This window comes from Coregonus lavaretus (genome assembly GCF_964263955.1).
Source record: "Coregonus lavaretus genome assembly, contig: HAP1_SCAFFOLD_7690, whole genome shotgun sequence".
Classification (NCBI taxonomy): Eukaryota; Metazoa; Chordata; class Actinopteri; order Salmoniformes; family Salmonidae; genus Coregonus; species Coregonus lavaretus.
The window spans coordinates 7,421-23,155 of NW_028159943.1; the positions used below are offsets into that span (position 1 = coordinate 7,421).

Genomic DNA, 15,735 nt, shown 5'->3' on the forward strand with positions numbered 1-15,735 from the left:
CACAAACAGACTGGCACTCACATCAAATCCAGGATGGAGAAGAACTCAAACCTTGGTTACTGACAGGTACAAACCTCCATCTCTGTCTTGATATTTCCAAAACATATGAATTTTTACAACTAGAAGCCTTTAAAAACACAGAAAAGCTATACAATATACATTATACAAACCATACTAACTTTAGGTTTCATTGACTCTAGCATGGAACAACATCTATGAACAAATTAACTCTTGAGATTTGCTGTTTTAGAAAACATGACACTTTGCATTCATCGAATGGAGAATGAATAGTTTGAGAACCTTTCCAGTACACTTCAAGAATCAGTATCATTTAGTTGAAGATATCGCACCATCAGCTTAGATTTGGCTCAGATCTGTAACTCATGAACAACTTGAATGTGACTGGAAGAGATAGGTTAATCAGCATTACTCTAATACCATCACATTAATACTCTCCACACTCACAGTAACATTTACAACAATGAATGACCCAGCAACACACACACACACAGGGTATCTCTTTTCATGGCCGGTGTTACCATCTTCTTCTGCAGATGATTACCAAAACATGATCCAGTATTTTGATCCAGTATTGTGATCCAGTATTGTGATCCAATGGAAGCGGTGCTGAGAGTGATCCAGTATTGTGATCCAGTATTGTGATCCAATAGAAGCGGTGCCGAGAGTGATCCAGTATTGTGATCCAGTATTGTGATGATCCAGTGGAAGCGGTGCTGAGTGATCCAGTATTATGATCCAGTGGAAGTGGTACTGAGTGATCCAGTATCTGCCATTGTCATTTTTGGGTGCCGGTGCAGGTACTTACAGGATTAGAAACCCCTTAAGAGGCCATGGCCACGTCACATTTGGCACCCTATTCCCTACATAGTGCACTCCTTTTGACCAGGGCTCATTCTGCTATATAGGGTATAGGGTACCATTTGGGACGTATCCCAGGAGTCCTTGGGCTGCTCAGTTGAAAGCAATACCAGCCCCTCGCTCTCTTTCCCTCTCTGTTATTCCACAGTGCGGGAGCACCGGACCATGAGGCTGATCTGATGCAGTGTGTCAAATCAGACAGTAGGAACAAGTGGGTAAGCAGGAGTATAACAAACGTGCCATTCTGTCAGTGTCAGTGAGTTCTGCACTATCAACATCATGCGGTCCTCTGTAGCTCAATTGGTAGAGCACGGCGCTTGTAACGCCAGGGTAGTGGGTTCGATCCCCGCGACCACCCATTCGCAAAAATGTATGCACACATGACTGACTGTAAGTCGCTTTGGATAAAAGCGTCTGCTAAATGGCATATTATTATTATTATTATCATAAAGTAGATTGTTAGAGCTGGAAGGTGTCTTGGTCAGCATACTCAGCTACAGTATCCTTTGGGAACGGTTGACTTTGCCGTCTATACTCCTCAGATCAAATGTGAAGTCTGTGGGTTTTTGTGATATACATGATCTGATACTGTAGGGTTTTAACGGTGTTGTTTTAGAACAGATTCCACAAGTAGTGAATCTCCATATTGAACCATAAGGCTGCTACAGCCCAGCTCCCTCACAAGACTCCAACTCCCAGCATTCCACATGGTCCAGTCTACTTCCTGGTCTTGAGATGAGTTGCTGTACTGTACAGTAGAGCAGAAAAACAACGTCATAAAACAGTCACATCAACTGAACAGTCACAATGATACCAAATGATTGTCCTGTTGGTTGACAGGCACAATTCAACCTCTGTCCGCACTGGTGATTGAGAAGAACGTGCACGGTTGGGACCTTGAGAGGGCACGCCCAGTTCAAGGGTCATTAACACAGCTCCACCTCACTGTAGCACAGCACACACTCAAGGGAGGAGAGGTGGAGAAGAGAGGAGAGGAAACAATGAAGGGTCTGGTGCAGGAGTGTTTCCAACTTCCCATAGAGATGAGTTTGGGCTGGGGGGTCAAGTTGGGGGGGGGGGTTGGGGTCCTGTCTCAACTGTGGTGCATATAGTTCCTGCAAGGCGAGTCGGGGTGGAAGGGGTGGTCGTATTTACCCAGGGGTGCAGGGTAGTAGGTGGTGGTGTACACATTATTCTGGGGGAGGGAGGGGAGGGGCGAGAGGGGCGAGGGGAAGAAGTTGCAGCTCTCGTCCGGGAGAAGGTTGTTCTTGTTCAGTGTCTGTGGAAGACAGAAGGGAACAGAACAGGGGGTGTTCAGTAGGTGCAACATGGAAGAAAAGGTTTCAAAAGGCAAGAGGCGCTATCTGATCTCGTCCAATGAGAAAGCTCATTTTTGTTTCCAGTTTCACTTCCCTGCATCGCCCCACTGTACCGCCCACTAACACACAGGGAGAATCTCCCTCCTCGCCTCCTCCTCAAAACCCATTGGAGGAGAAGGTCAAAGGGGAGGGACCTCTGGCTTTGGGTCTTGAGAAGGAGGTGAGGAGAGGACACAAGGAGTATGCAACTGAGATTCTCTCCCACAGTTACCTCATACTGTATCATGACACACAGACCCGATCAATCACACACAGATAGTATAATACATCAAACTGTATCAACAAGCAGACACGATCAATCACACACAGATGGACTAACGATCCCTTTTGGGGGTCTCAGACAGACAGACCATGGTGTCAATCGCTGGTAACCATGGCGAGAGGCAGCAGATGACACAGGAAGGACATAAGGGAGTGTTTGTGTGCGTGCGTGTGTGTTTGTGTGTATGTGTGTGTGTGTGTGTGTGTGAGGACACAGCCAGAGAGCAGACGTGAGCTAATTAATTCAGGTAATGGCTCGATTAATCAAACACAGCTGTGAGAGTCTTGCCCTCCTTTCTGATAGGTTAACAGGCTAATGAACACATTAATAAAGAGTGGGAGGCAAACAGACAGTACATCACTGGGACATCACAAGGGCGGGACAAACGGACACAGCTATAGCTACAGGCTGCTATCTCTCTGCTATCTCTCTCTGCTATTTCTCTGCTCTCTCTTGCTGCTCTCTCTTGCTGCTCTCTCTTGCTGCTCTCTCTCTGCCATTCTACCAAAGAGCAAAATAGACTAAATCAGACAAGCAAGGACTACAATGACCCGAGCATTTGAGGTCTGATATTTGGTATTTGAAGCAGACCTACGTTCAAATAGTATTTACTTTATTTCAAATTCTTAATCTGTGCTTGATTGGGCTTGCCTGGTGCAATGAAACCCATCTGGCACTCCAGGCAGATTTAATTAAAAGCTCAAAGTATTTGAAAGAAAACAAATGTTATCTATCTGAACCTGCAGGTCTGATTCTGCCCTAGCGGATCGTTCCATTCCCTATGTTTGGGGGGGGGGGGGGGGGGGTAGAAAGAGTGGAATACTCTACCTTGAACTCCATGGGGGTGTACTTCTCATTCTTTGGCGTGGTGTTGCCCTTATAGCTGAGGTGGTTGGGCGTGGTGGGGTGGATGACGGCTGAGTCCTGGGAGGGCTTGTGGAGTCGCTGGCAGTAGGCATAGACCAGGACCGACAGCCCCACCGCCGCAAAGAAACACAACGCTCCCGTGGCCATCAGGTGGAACAGAGAGAAGGCTGGTAGGAGGAGAGAGAAAGAGAGACAGTTTGAATATTATTGTCATTATTTACTCCATCATCATTGATTTAATATGTTCCAATATGTTTGCTTTGGCAATGTAGTCTTGTTCCCAAAAATTGCGAGTTCAAACCTGTTTTGAAGGCAAAGTGCAGCTAAGCTAGTGTTCAGACCTGGGTTCAAATACTATTCGAAATCAGTTAAACAGCTTTATCTGTGCTTAATTGAGCTTGCCTAGATAAATGGAACAGTTCTAAAAGTGCAAACTCCGGCCATATAGCACTGCAGCCATGCTAGAGTAAACGTCTTTGAAAGATTACAAATAGTATTTGAACCCAAGTCTACTAGCAACAATGCAATAGCTCCATAATTTCTTTGTCATGAGAGGATCAGCTAAAATGGCCACACTGCAGGCCTTAATGTTCAAATCAGTTTGGTTTTTCAAATCCGTTTTGGAATACTGACTGTCCAAACAGCAAGTTACAATTGACCAAATCGGATTTGTGTGTGTTCAGATAGCAGTTATCTGCTGACATGGCTATGCTAGTTGTCATAGTAACAATGGGTGTTTTGCGCAGTGGTGTAGGCTGATTGGTGGTGGTGCTTGTGCTTCCTATCACTCAGAAGTTATGTAGCAAGCTAAGGTGACAACAATGCCTCCCAGTTGTTTTGAATGTTCAAAATCATAGTGTAAGAACCCTTTTTAAGCCTCAAAGGATAAATCAAATCAAATTGTATTGGTCACATGCGCAGAATACAACAGGTGCAGACATTACAGTGAAATGCTTACTTACAGCCCTTAACCAACAGTGCATTTATTTTAAACAAAAAAAGTAAAAATAAAACAACAACAAAAAAAAGTGTTGAGAAAAAAAAAGAGCAGAAGTAAAATAAAGTGACAGTAGGGAGGCTATATATACAGGGGGGGTACCGTTGCAGAGTCAATGTGCGGGGGCACCGGCTAGTTGAGGTAGTTGAGGTAATATGTACATGTGGGTAGAGTTAAAGTGACTATGCATAAATACTTAACAGAGTAGCAGCAGCGTAAAAAGGATGGGGTGGGGGGGCAGTGCAAATAGTCCGGGTAGCCATGATTAGCTGTTCTGGAGCCTTATGGCTTGGGGGTAGAAGCTGTTGAGAAGTCTTTTGGACCTAGACTTGGCACTCCGGTACCGCTTGCCGTGCGGTAGCAGAGAGAACAGTCTATGACTAGGGTGGCTGGAGTCTTTGACAATTTTGAGGGCCTTCCTCTGACACCGCCTGGTATAGAGGTCCTGGATGGCAGGAAGCTTTGCCCCAATGATGTACTGGGCCGTACGCACTACCCTCTGTAGTGCCTTGCGGTCGGAGGCCAAGCAGTTGCCATACCAGGCGGTGATGCAACCAGTCAGGATGCTCTCGATGGTGCAGCTGTAGAATTTTTTGAGGATCTGAGGACCCATGCCAAATCTTTTTAGTCTCCTGAGGGGGAATAGGCTTTGTCGTGCCCTCTTCACGACTGTCTTGGTGTGTTTGGACCATGATAGTTCGTTGGTGATGTGGACACCAAGGAACTTGAAGCTCTCAACCTGTTCCACTACAGCCCCGTCGATGAGAATGGGGGCGTGCTCAGTCCTCTTTTTTTTCCTGTAGTCCACAATCATCTCCTTTGTCTTGGTCACGTTGAGGGAGAGGTTGTTGTCCTGGCACCACACGGCCAGATCTCTGACCTCCTCCCTATAGGCTGTCTCATCGTTGTCTGTGATCAGGCCTACCACGGTTGTGTCGTCGGCAAACTTAATGATGGTGTTGGAGTCGTGCCTGGCCATGCAGTCATGGGTGAACAGAGAGTACAGGAGGGGACTGAGCACGCACCCCTGAGGGGCCCCCGTGTTGAGGATCAGTGTGGCATATGTGTTGTTACCTACCCTTAGCACCTGGGGGCGGCCCGTCAGGAAGTCCAGGATAAGATGGTCCAAGTTTCAAAACTAGTCATTTTTGGCTAGCCACACCAGTCAACTAGCTAGCTAAGTAGCTGTTTAGCTTTCTAGCACATTCAGTAATTTTTTCTTAAACAATTAACAAACTAATTAGCTACCACATGTTCTTGTCAAAATTGTCAACCCACTAGCTGGTAAGCAGCATTATATGCCAAATAACAGTCTAAAAACCACTTGAGGGCAAATAAATACGATTTGACCATTCAGACACAAGTTGCGCAGCCAGGAATCAGATTTGTATCTGATTGCAAACCACCTACACAGGTGGTTTGAAATATGGCTTGAAATATCTGATTCCATGTACTTTTTGGCTGTTCAGACTGCAGGAAAAATAACAGATTTGGATCAGATATGCAATTTATATTTTATTTTAATCACTTCAAACTGCCAATGTGAACAAGGCTTTAGGGCTCTATTCAATCAGATCCGCTTTAGCCTACATCCGCATAGCGGTTGTTTTGGGGGTGTCGGAGTTGGAACTGCAGTAGAGCTGTCAGATCCACAAGCGGCTCCTGGCATTATACCTAAAGCGGACATTGCCATTGGCTGAACGGAGTCGCATTAACAGAAATCCCATGCAGCCTGGTTTAGAAGTTTGAACACTGGAATGTGAGATGTAATCTACACCTCGATTAGGCTGATAGAAATCCTCATTATTTAGTTGAATGATTTTCCATTTGAGCGTAATTATTTCTATATAGCCTACACTTTCTCGTTCTGACCTTCTAACGCGAGTGGGACGGGTGTGGCTTCGTGACAATGATCAAGAGCAGCTGCTCACCGATTTGACAGCTCCAACACAGTTCCACCTCCGACACCGCCAAAACATCAGCTGCGGGTGTCGGCTATCGCCGGTTAACGCTTGATCTGATTGAATCTAGGCCTAAAGGTTTTAGGAATGATAGCTTTGTGTGTAATCAGGGTGGCATTGATTAATTTGTGATGCAACGGGAGTGGGCAGGGGGTAAAACAAGAGGAGAGGGAGCGGAAGAGGGGGAGGAAGGGGTGACGAGAGGCATGCTCCATGTCCTTGGGGGTCCCTGTTACCCCCCACTGGGATGGTGAGGAGGAGGGAGGAAGCTCGTAATTCACTTACCCCCACAGCGCTGGTCGTTATCCTGTCCAGGCAGAACGACTGCAGAGAAAAATAGAAAGAGAGATAAAGAGAAAGGAGAGAAATAGGAAGAGAGAGAGAGAGAGAGAGAGCGAGAGAGAGATAGAGAGAGAGAGAGAGAGAGAAGAGAGAGAGAGAGAGACTGTTACTGCAATGCACAATTCAACCATCCAATAGAGTCAAAGCTCCCCACTTTCTGCAGCAAAACCAAACAAGCACTGCCCATAAAGTGATAGTTCATTTTTGAATTTGAATAGTTCATTTTCGACTTTGTCAGCTGGCTATTTAGCCGTGCATTTAAAATGTTGGGGACTGACCTGGCACCTCGCGGGACTGACAGGGCCTGCTCGTGGTGGCATTGCCCTGACACAGGCTGGGGTCTGCCTCCTGTTCCCCACACTCCCTGCTGCGATGCTGCAGCCCCTCCTCGTCACACTCCCCCCACTCTGACCACACCAGCCAGCCACCTGGAGGAACAGGGGAGGAGTGGAGGGAGTTGGAGGAGAGAGAGGAGAGGGTGGACGGAGAGAGGGGAGGAAGAGAGGATGATGAGTTGTTGTGCTACTATAAGTCAAAGTAAAGCCACAGTGAACTCAATACCACATAGCAGCTAAATAACCTTAACATGACTTATGCCCCATCATTTAAATGAGTTATTTTGAATGCTCAACATTTTAAAAACAATATTTGTATGAACGAATGCTGCAAATATGTGTATCTGTGATCTGTGCAGGATATTACTGAATGTTGTGTATCTGCTGCCTATCTGTCATCTGTGAATCTGTTCATTCTGCATACCTTCACAGGTGTGTGTGTTGCACAGGGCCTCTTCAGTGTGCAGGCCGATGCAGATGTCACCTCCATTGGCGGGGGCAGGGTTGCTACAGGTACGTGTTCGCTGGTAGTGCCCACCTCCACAGGTGGCAGAGCAGTGAGACCATGACGCCCAGCACGACCAGGCTCCTTTCACTGGACACAAACATATGTGTCAAACTTAATGCGTAATTACATGAATTTCTTGTAGCCCTTTACACTCGTACTTGTATACGGGTTGAAAATGTCTGATTTGGACACTGATAAGCGGCTACATTTGAACACAGTGGCTGTACAGTAACATGCTATACAGCTCTGGCTCTGCTCTTCACAGCTCTGTATGGGTTTTGACTGACAGCCGTTCTGAGCTTAAGCACCGCGCGCAACAAGAAGTTTCCCCCCATCACTCCCGCTAACTGGGCAACTTCTGCAAATGTTTTGTTGTCCGAATGAGGGAAATGCTGTAAATTACGAGGACTCTATGTATTTTGAAAGATGAGACGTTGAGGATTATAATAAATACCGCTTTGATGTCATACAAGCAAGTCAAACACCCGGGAGTCCAAATGGGCACTTCACATTTCTATATCATAAAACTCATGTCATATACAGTGTCAACGTTTATGATCAGTATGTTTGATGTACAGTTAGTTACAAGATGACATGGCGTTATACCCTGGGTTGTCCTGAACAGAATGAGCCTACGTTTATTGTATTGTGAAAAGAAATTGCCGCGGACCACGCAGCAGAATGCATTCATGACTCCATTTTATGCGCACCATAATTGTCACGCCCTGACCTTGAGAGCCTTGTTTTTCTCTAGTTGGTTTGGTCAGGGTGTGAAATTCTAGATGTTCTATTTCTATGTTGGCCGGGTGTGGTTCCCAATCAGAGGCAACTGTCTATCGTTGTCTCTGATTGGGGATCATACTTAGGCAGCCATTTTGCCTACCTTAGTTGTGGGATCTTGTTTCTGTTTTGGCTTGTGTAGCCTGTTGAACTTCACGTTTGTTTGTATTTTGTTGTTTTGATTCTGTATTCAGTTACTAAAGGAATATATACGCATACCACGCTGCACCTTGGTCTGATCCGTCTATCAACGAGCGTGACAAATTACAATCTGCTTCTCTGAATTGCCTTATGAAAACCTAACTTATTTTATAACTTAGCTAGTCATGTTGGCATTAGAACAAGCTTTCAAATGATGCCCATCTGACCCAGATTGGGATTTATAATGGACTGTTTTTGGAATGTGTAAACAACTACAGTAATTGTGTAAAGGCGGGATGCAGGGTTGTGTTCCAAACAAAACAACTACAGTAATTGTGTAAAGGCGGGATGCAGGGTTGTGTTCCAAACAAAACAACTACAGTAATTGTGTAAAGGCGGGATGCAGGGTTGTGTTCCAAACAAAACAACTACAGTAATTGTGTAAAGGCGGGATGCAGGGTTGTGTTCCAAACAAAACAACTACAGCAATTGTGTAAAGGCGGGGATGCAGGGTTGTGTTCCAAACAAAACAACTACAGTAATTGTGTAAAGGCGGGATGCAGGGTTGTGTTCCAAACAAAACAACTACAGTAATTGTGTAAAGGCGGGATGCAGGGTTGTGTTCCAAACAAAACAACTACAGTAATTGTGTAAAGGCGGGATGCAGGGTTGTGTTCCAAACAAAACAACTACAGTAATTGTGTAAAGGCGGGGATGCAGGGTTGTGTTCCAAACAAAACAACTACAGTAATTGTGTAAAGGCGGGATGCAGGGTTGTGTTCCAAACAAAACAACAACAGTAATTGTGTAAAGGCGGGATGCAGGGTTGTGTTCCAAACAAAACAACTACAGTAATTGTGTAAAGGCGGGATGCAGGGTTGTGTTCCAAACAAAACAACAACAGTAATTGTGTAAAGGCGGGATGCAGGGTTGTGTTCCAAACAAAACAACAACAGTAATTGTGTAAAGGCGGGATGCAGGGTTGTGTTCCAAACAAAACAACAACAGTAATTGTGTAAAGGCGGGATGCAGGGTTGTGTTCCAAACAAAACAACTACAGTAATTGTGTAAAGGCGGGATGCAGGGTTGTGTTCCAAACAAAACAACTACAGTAATTGTGTAAAGGCGGGATGCAGGGTTGTGTTCCAAACAAAACAACAACAAATGTGCTTGCTCTAGTTCCTCAACGACACAGCTAGGAGAGCTAAAAAAAATCACCTTATAGTTGAAGACTCTTGAGTCATAAAAGTGCATTGAATGACTTAGGAACTGTCCACACTTTGGAGAGGTGTGGCCCCTTGGAAACACCAGTTAGTCCTCTCACTCAAACCCTTGTCATTTATTTGTCTTATGTTGCACCTACCCCAACATTTCCAAGAATATTCTTATGTTACTGAATGTATCCAGAGTATTTTCAGATTTCTTTATCAACAAATGCGACAAAAAGTACAGTAAATGTAAAATGCATATAAAATCAACAGTGGAATGTTTAGATTCATTCTTGTGTCAGGTGAACTGTTGTGTCCTCAACTTTAGTCTAATCATTTTCTCATAATCTTCAAATTGTTCCCTTTTAATTGCTACCATGGTTATGCATATGCTTTCCATGTTTCTTCTGTAAGAAACATTTCAATTTAGCCCAATCCATTTGGCCAACGAGTGTAACTATTTATTCAGATGCTGAGTTTTTTTAAACATATTTTCAGCACATGAAAACAAAACATTTTATTCATTATTTTTAGACTTGTTTATTTTTCACTACAGACTTTTAAAGGCAATTTACGCTTAAGCCGACATCCGCAGCATTTACCATGAATGCGATCTCCAAGAACGTGGGGGAAATTGCCTTTAAAAGGCTATTGTCGGCTTTGAAGGAATCCCAGTCTCGGTTCTACACTGCCCGTTAAGTTAATCGGTCAGTACAGTATTTGAGCAGATGTACTGTAGCACGTGACTAGTCCGTGTCTTACCTGGGCAGGGCTGGGAGTTGCAGTCCTGGTACTCCACTGGGGATCCACTACAGGCACTGGACGTGCTCTTGCCCTCAGCTGAGGCACAGGTGCGCTTGCGCGTGCGGAAGCCTTTGGCACACTCCTGGGAGCAGGTCGACCATGACTCCCACGGCGACCACCTGGTGCCACCTGGCTGTCGGAACAAAGGTCGACCGCTACCGTCACCACCAATGGTCCTGACCAAGTCTTCAACCAGAGCTGAACCACACAGAGACACAGAGACACTCATACACGAGACATTACAATACAAAATGTGATTTACAATATTATTTTTACTTCTCAAAGTCAAAAAGATTTTGTTTTGCTAATGGTATGGTAGGAAATAGAGAACAGCTCTGATAAACAATGGTCTTCTGTGACCTAAAGCTTGGCAATGAAATAACTGAAAATGTGATGGTTCTAGGAGTGCAGAGGCTTCCGTCCTCATTACATGATCTGACAGTAACCAGTGCAGTTAGAATCTAGGCCAAACATTCAACTGTGGAGTAAGATCTGGGTTAATGGCTTCCAGATGAACTCTTTGAAAAGGAAAAAGAAGCAACACATCATCTAAATTATGGAAATTACTTCAATAATTAATTAAAAGCTTTTTATTTTCTGTCTGTGTGGTTTGAAACCAGGGCAGCAGTAATATTTCATAAGAACCATGTTACTTGTTACCGTGAGGCCAGATGTCTCCTCTTGAGTCTAGACAAGGCCCCTATGACATGGTGTTTAGGCCCGGTAACAGCCTGTGACATGGTGTTTAGGCCCGGTGACAGCCTGTGACATGGTGTTTAGACCTGGTGACAGCCTGTGACATGGTGTTTAGACCTGGTGACAGCCTGTAACATGGTGTTTAGACCTGGTGACAGCCTGTGACATGGTGTTTAGGCCCGGTAACAGCCTGTAACATGGTGTTTAGGCCCGGTGACAGCCTGTGACATGGTGTTTAGACCTGGTGACAGCCTGTGACATGGTGTTTAGACCTGGTGACAGCCTGTGACATAGTGTTTAGGCCCGGTGACAGCCTGTGACATGGTGTTTAGACCTAGTGACAGCCTGTGACATGGTGTTTAGACCTGGTGACAGCCTGTGACATGGTGTTTAGACCCGGTGACAGCCTGTGACATGGTGTTTAGACCCGGGTGACAGCCTGTGACATAGTGTTTAGACCTGGTGACAGCCTGTGACATAGTGTTTAGACCTGGTGACTGCCTGTGACATGGTGTTTAGACCCGGTGACAGCCTGTGACATGGTGTTTAGACCTGGTGACCACACGGTTGCTCTGCTCTCTGCAAGTCGACGCAAACACATCCTCTCTATCTGCCTTGCTTCACATGGAGCCTGTCTTAAATATGCACACACACACACACACACACTTCTCCCCCCTCTAGCTACTGTCAGCAACAGAGGCATTCTGCCTGCCTGTCTGACCTTTAAATCAATGAGAGGCTGTGGACTGTGACACGACCCCAACCCGGGTAGCCTGTCACTGGGTACGACCGCCCAGATCATCCCGCCCCAGTGAGCACAGCATGGGTCATCCCAGCTGGCCGTTTAAAAATCTGAGCCCACTGCATAACATCAGGCTTAGCAGGCTTTCCTGCTTGTCTGCCTGTCTGCCTGTCTGCCTGTCTGCCTGTCTGCCTGTCTGCCTGTCTGCCTGCCTGCCTGCCTGCCTGCCTGTCTGTCTGTCTGCCTGTCTGTCTGTCTGCCTGTCTGCCTGTCTGCCTGTCTGTCTGCCTGTCTGTCTGCCTGTCTGTCTGCCTGTCTGTCTGCCTGTCTGTCTGCCTGTCTGTCTGCCTGTCTGTCTGCCTGTCTGTCTGCCTGTCTGCCTGTCTACCTGGACAGGGGAGAGGAAAGCTGTATGGAGAAAGTGTGTGGATGCATGTCGAGTATATGTGTATGAGTGGGTCGGGCCTCAGACTTACGCTCAGTCTCACAGGTGGCGGTGCCGTCGTTGGGGCAGACGCGGGTCTCCACCTTCTTCTTGCCCAGCTGCAGCTGACGAGGGTCTGGAAGGAGGGCCCTGCAGGTGTAGCGGGCCCTCTGCTCCTGGCGGGCCCCGTCCTGGGTCACATTCACCGGCATCCAGGGGGTCCAGGGAGTGTTGCGGCGGACCTCCGGACACGCCTCCAGGTTACAGGTCTTGTACTCCTAAGGGAGGGAGTGTTTTAGGGAAAGGAGAGTGGATATGTCAGTTTCAACCTGACTGTTCATCCTCAGACTATGATAAATGAATAATGAAAGATGCCATTCACTAGATCAAACAAGGGTGTTTATCTGTGAGAGAGATGTAGTAAAGAATGCCTTTGGGGTGCAGTATGAGGGTGTGTGTCTGTGTGTGTGTGTGTGTGTGTTTACCGTACCAGAGCACATCCTGGGCAGGTGTTCCCCTTCTCACAGCTCCTGACTCGGGAGTGGACCCCTCCTCCACACTCTGCACTGCACTTAGCCCAGGAGCCCCAAGAAGACCAGAACACAGGCAGCGGGCACGGGCTCTTCTCATTGCATAGCCTGCACACACACACACACGCGCACACACACACACACACACACACACACACACAGTAAACATACAGTTGTACTCTTTCTGCTTGGTGGTCTCTGTAAGAGAAGGTGAACCACTGCTTTACAATATGTGCACCATTTCAAAGGGCTTTGCGACGCCGAACCAGGGTCTCCAGCAAGCCACAAAACTGTGTTAACCTGCTGAGCTAAAGCTGAGGGCATTAGCTCGGGGAACTAACATAAGTCTTCAGCAAGGTTACTCAATACACAAATCTCATCTGTCACTAAGCATATGATGCAAGATGGGGAGAAAAACCTGACTGAATGTAAACCTGAATGTATATACACTTGACTGAATGTAAGCCTGATTGAATGTAAACCTAACTGAATGTAAGCCTGACTGAATGTAAACCTGACTGAATTTAAACCTGACTGAATGTAAACCTGACTGAATGTAAACCTGACTGAATGTACTGCATTGAGTCCCTCTTTCTCACCTCTCGTCTCGGCCTTGTCCCACACAGACACGCCCCCCGTGCCGGGGTGAAGGGTTGTTGCAGGAACGCTGGCGCACCTCGAACCCGATGCCACAGCTGGTGCTGCACTGACCCCAGGAGGACCAGGGGGTCCAGTCTCCGTTCCTAGAGGAGAGCGAGAGAGCGAGAGAGCGAGAGAGAGAAAGAGAGAGAGAGAGAGAGAGAAAAAGAGAGAGAGAGACTCAGAACAACTGGTAAGACACGCAGATTCACCCAAAACTCTAATAGCCTAGTTAATCACTAAGAAAAATAGTCCCTCTGTCATCTTCTATTGTAAACCCTCTGAAAGCAGAAGAACAGAACAAACATTGCTGAGCTTCAGTCTACGTGTGCTTGTCTGGGAAGCTGACTGGGCCGAGGCATTAAAAACATCCCCCAATTTGTTTAAGTGCTTCAGGCCGATGGAGCTTCCCTTCTAATTAAATTGGTGCTTCCTGTAAAAGAGCATTTCATTTCAGCACCTCTGTCTCTCTCCTGCATAGGAACACAGTGAAGTAGGCATCTGGAAGCCACCAGTAAAGATCGTAATCTCTCTAATAGCACACACACACTCAACGTACGTAAGCATGCTCACACACGTCGCTCGTCCATATATGTATACATTCTTAATTCCATTCCTTACTTAGATTTGTGTGTATTGGGTATATGTTGTGAAATTGTTAGATATTCCTTGTTAGAAGTTACTGCACTGTCGGAGCTAGAAACACAAGCATTTCGCTACACCCGCGATAACATCTGCTAAACACGTGTATGTGACAAATGAAATGTGATGTGATTTGACACACAGACACAGACACAATAGTTTGTTTCACTATCCTTGTGGGAAACATACTATTGATTCCCATTCAAAGTCATATTTTCCCTAACCTCAAACCCTTAACCTAACCCTAACCTTAACCCTGACCATATCTCCTAACCCTAACCTTAACCCTGACCCTATCTCCTAACCCTAACCCTAACCCTAATTCTAACCCTAAACCTAAGCCCTAAGTCTAAAATTGGCTTTTTCCTTGTGGGGACCGGCAAAATGTCCCCACTTGTCAGAATTGTCCCTGTTTTACTATCCTTGTGAGGAGTTCTGGTCCCCACCTGGATAGTAAAACCACACACACATACACAAATAGAGATGTGCTATACTGAGAGGTGACAGTCATTTGGTTTTCAACTCACTCTAGATAAATCCAATTACTTTTGCCTAATAAGGGAAACCTCTATTACTAGAGGGGATGGGTGTCCTTGAGTTCCCTCTAAGAACATGACAACCCTTTCTGGTAGATGCAAGGTAGTATGCATCTCATTTACATTAATATCAGTATTGGACTGTGCTGCTGCGGCTGGTCTGAAGTCTCATACTACTACTTGTCTTTGTCCAGAGATCCATTTAAGGTCAACATGTACAATACCTTCTCATCAAATATACTGACAGTTTGTTAACATGCTGGAAACATAGAATGAAAGCAGACTCAAATGCACGTCAGCCCAATTTGAACAAAAAAACGGGAATCAGGTGCCCAAATGTGGGACTTGATAATCCCCAAAAAACTTTCTGTACTCCAGGAAACATGCTCTGCTGACTGTCATGACTATTCCAGTAACTGTTGTGATGTTTGGTGCTGAATAATGAATAGTAGACTATAGCTTCCCCCTCTTCTTTCTCTACAGTACCTGGAACAGTTGGCCACCTGGATAGTGGGGCCCTTGCAGTTGGAGCCTCCACACTGAGGGACCGGACTGTTACAGGAGCGTGAGCGACACGCACAACTGGTGCTGGCACCCTCCCCGTCGTCGTGGTTACAGGGTTGCCATGGCGTCCAGGGGCTGAAGCCGCCGTCCTGGGTCAGGTTCCGTACCTGTGAGCGGGCGGGTGTTCAGAATCAGAAGAGACCAATCAGAAATGGGGTCAGAATGGTGGCTAATGGGAAAAAGTGGTAGGCGAGAGGAGAAGGTGTGTGGGGAAAGTGAATGAGTGTGTCTGTGTGTGTGAGTCTGTCTGCTGTGTGTGTGTGTATACAGTGGGGAGAACAAGTATTTGATACACTGTCGATTTTGCAGGTTTTCCTACTTACAAAGCATGTAGAGGTCTGTAATTTTTATCATAGGTACACTTCAACTGTGAGAGACGGAATCTAAAACAAAAATCCAGAAAATCACATTGTATGATTTTTAAGTAATTCATTTGCATTTTATTGCATGACATAAGTATTTGATACATCAGAAAAGCAGAACTTAATATTTGGTACAG

General features: G+C 46.0%; 1 protein-coding gene across 1 annotated transcript; it reads right to left on the reverse strand.

Annotated features, from left to right (window-relative positions):
- Positions 1–1,972: 1,972 nt before the first annotated feature.
- LOC311122311 (semaphorin-5B-like) lies at positions 1,973–15,343 on the reverse strand (the record flags this gene model as incomplete). Its single annotated transcript, XM_084196691.1, has 10 exons — positions 1,973–2,158; positions 3,349–3,554; positions 6,631–6,669; positions 6,966–7,115; positions 7,447–7,617; positions 10,422–10,661; positions 12,378–12,603; positions 12,816–12,963; positions 13,455–13,598; positions 15,159–15,343. Coding segments are annotated over 10 exons (1,695 nt in total), but the record flags the coding sequence as incomplete, so codon positions are not given.
- Positions 15,344–15,735: the final 392 nt, after the last annotated feature.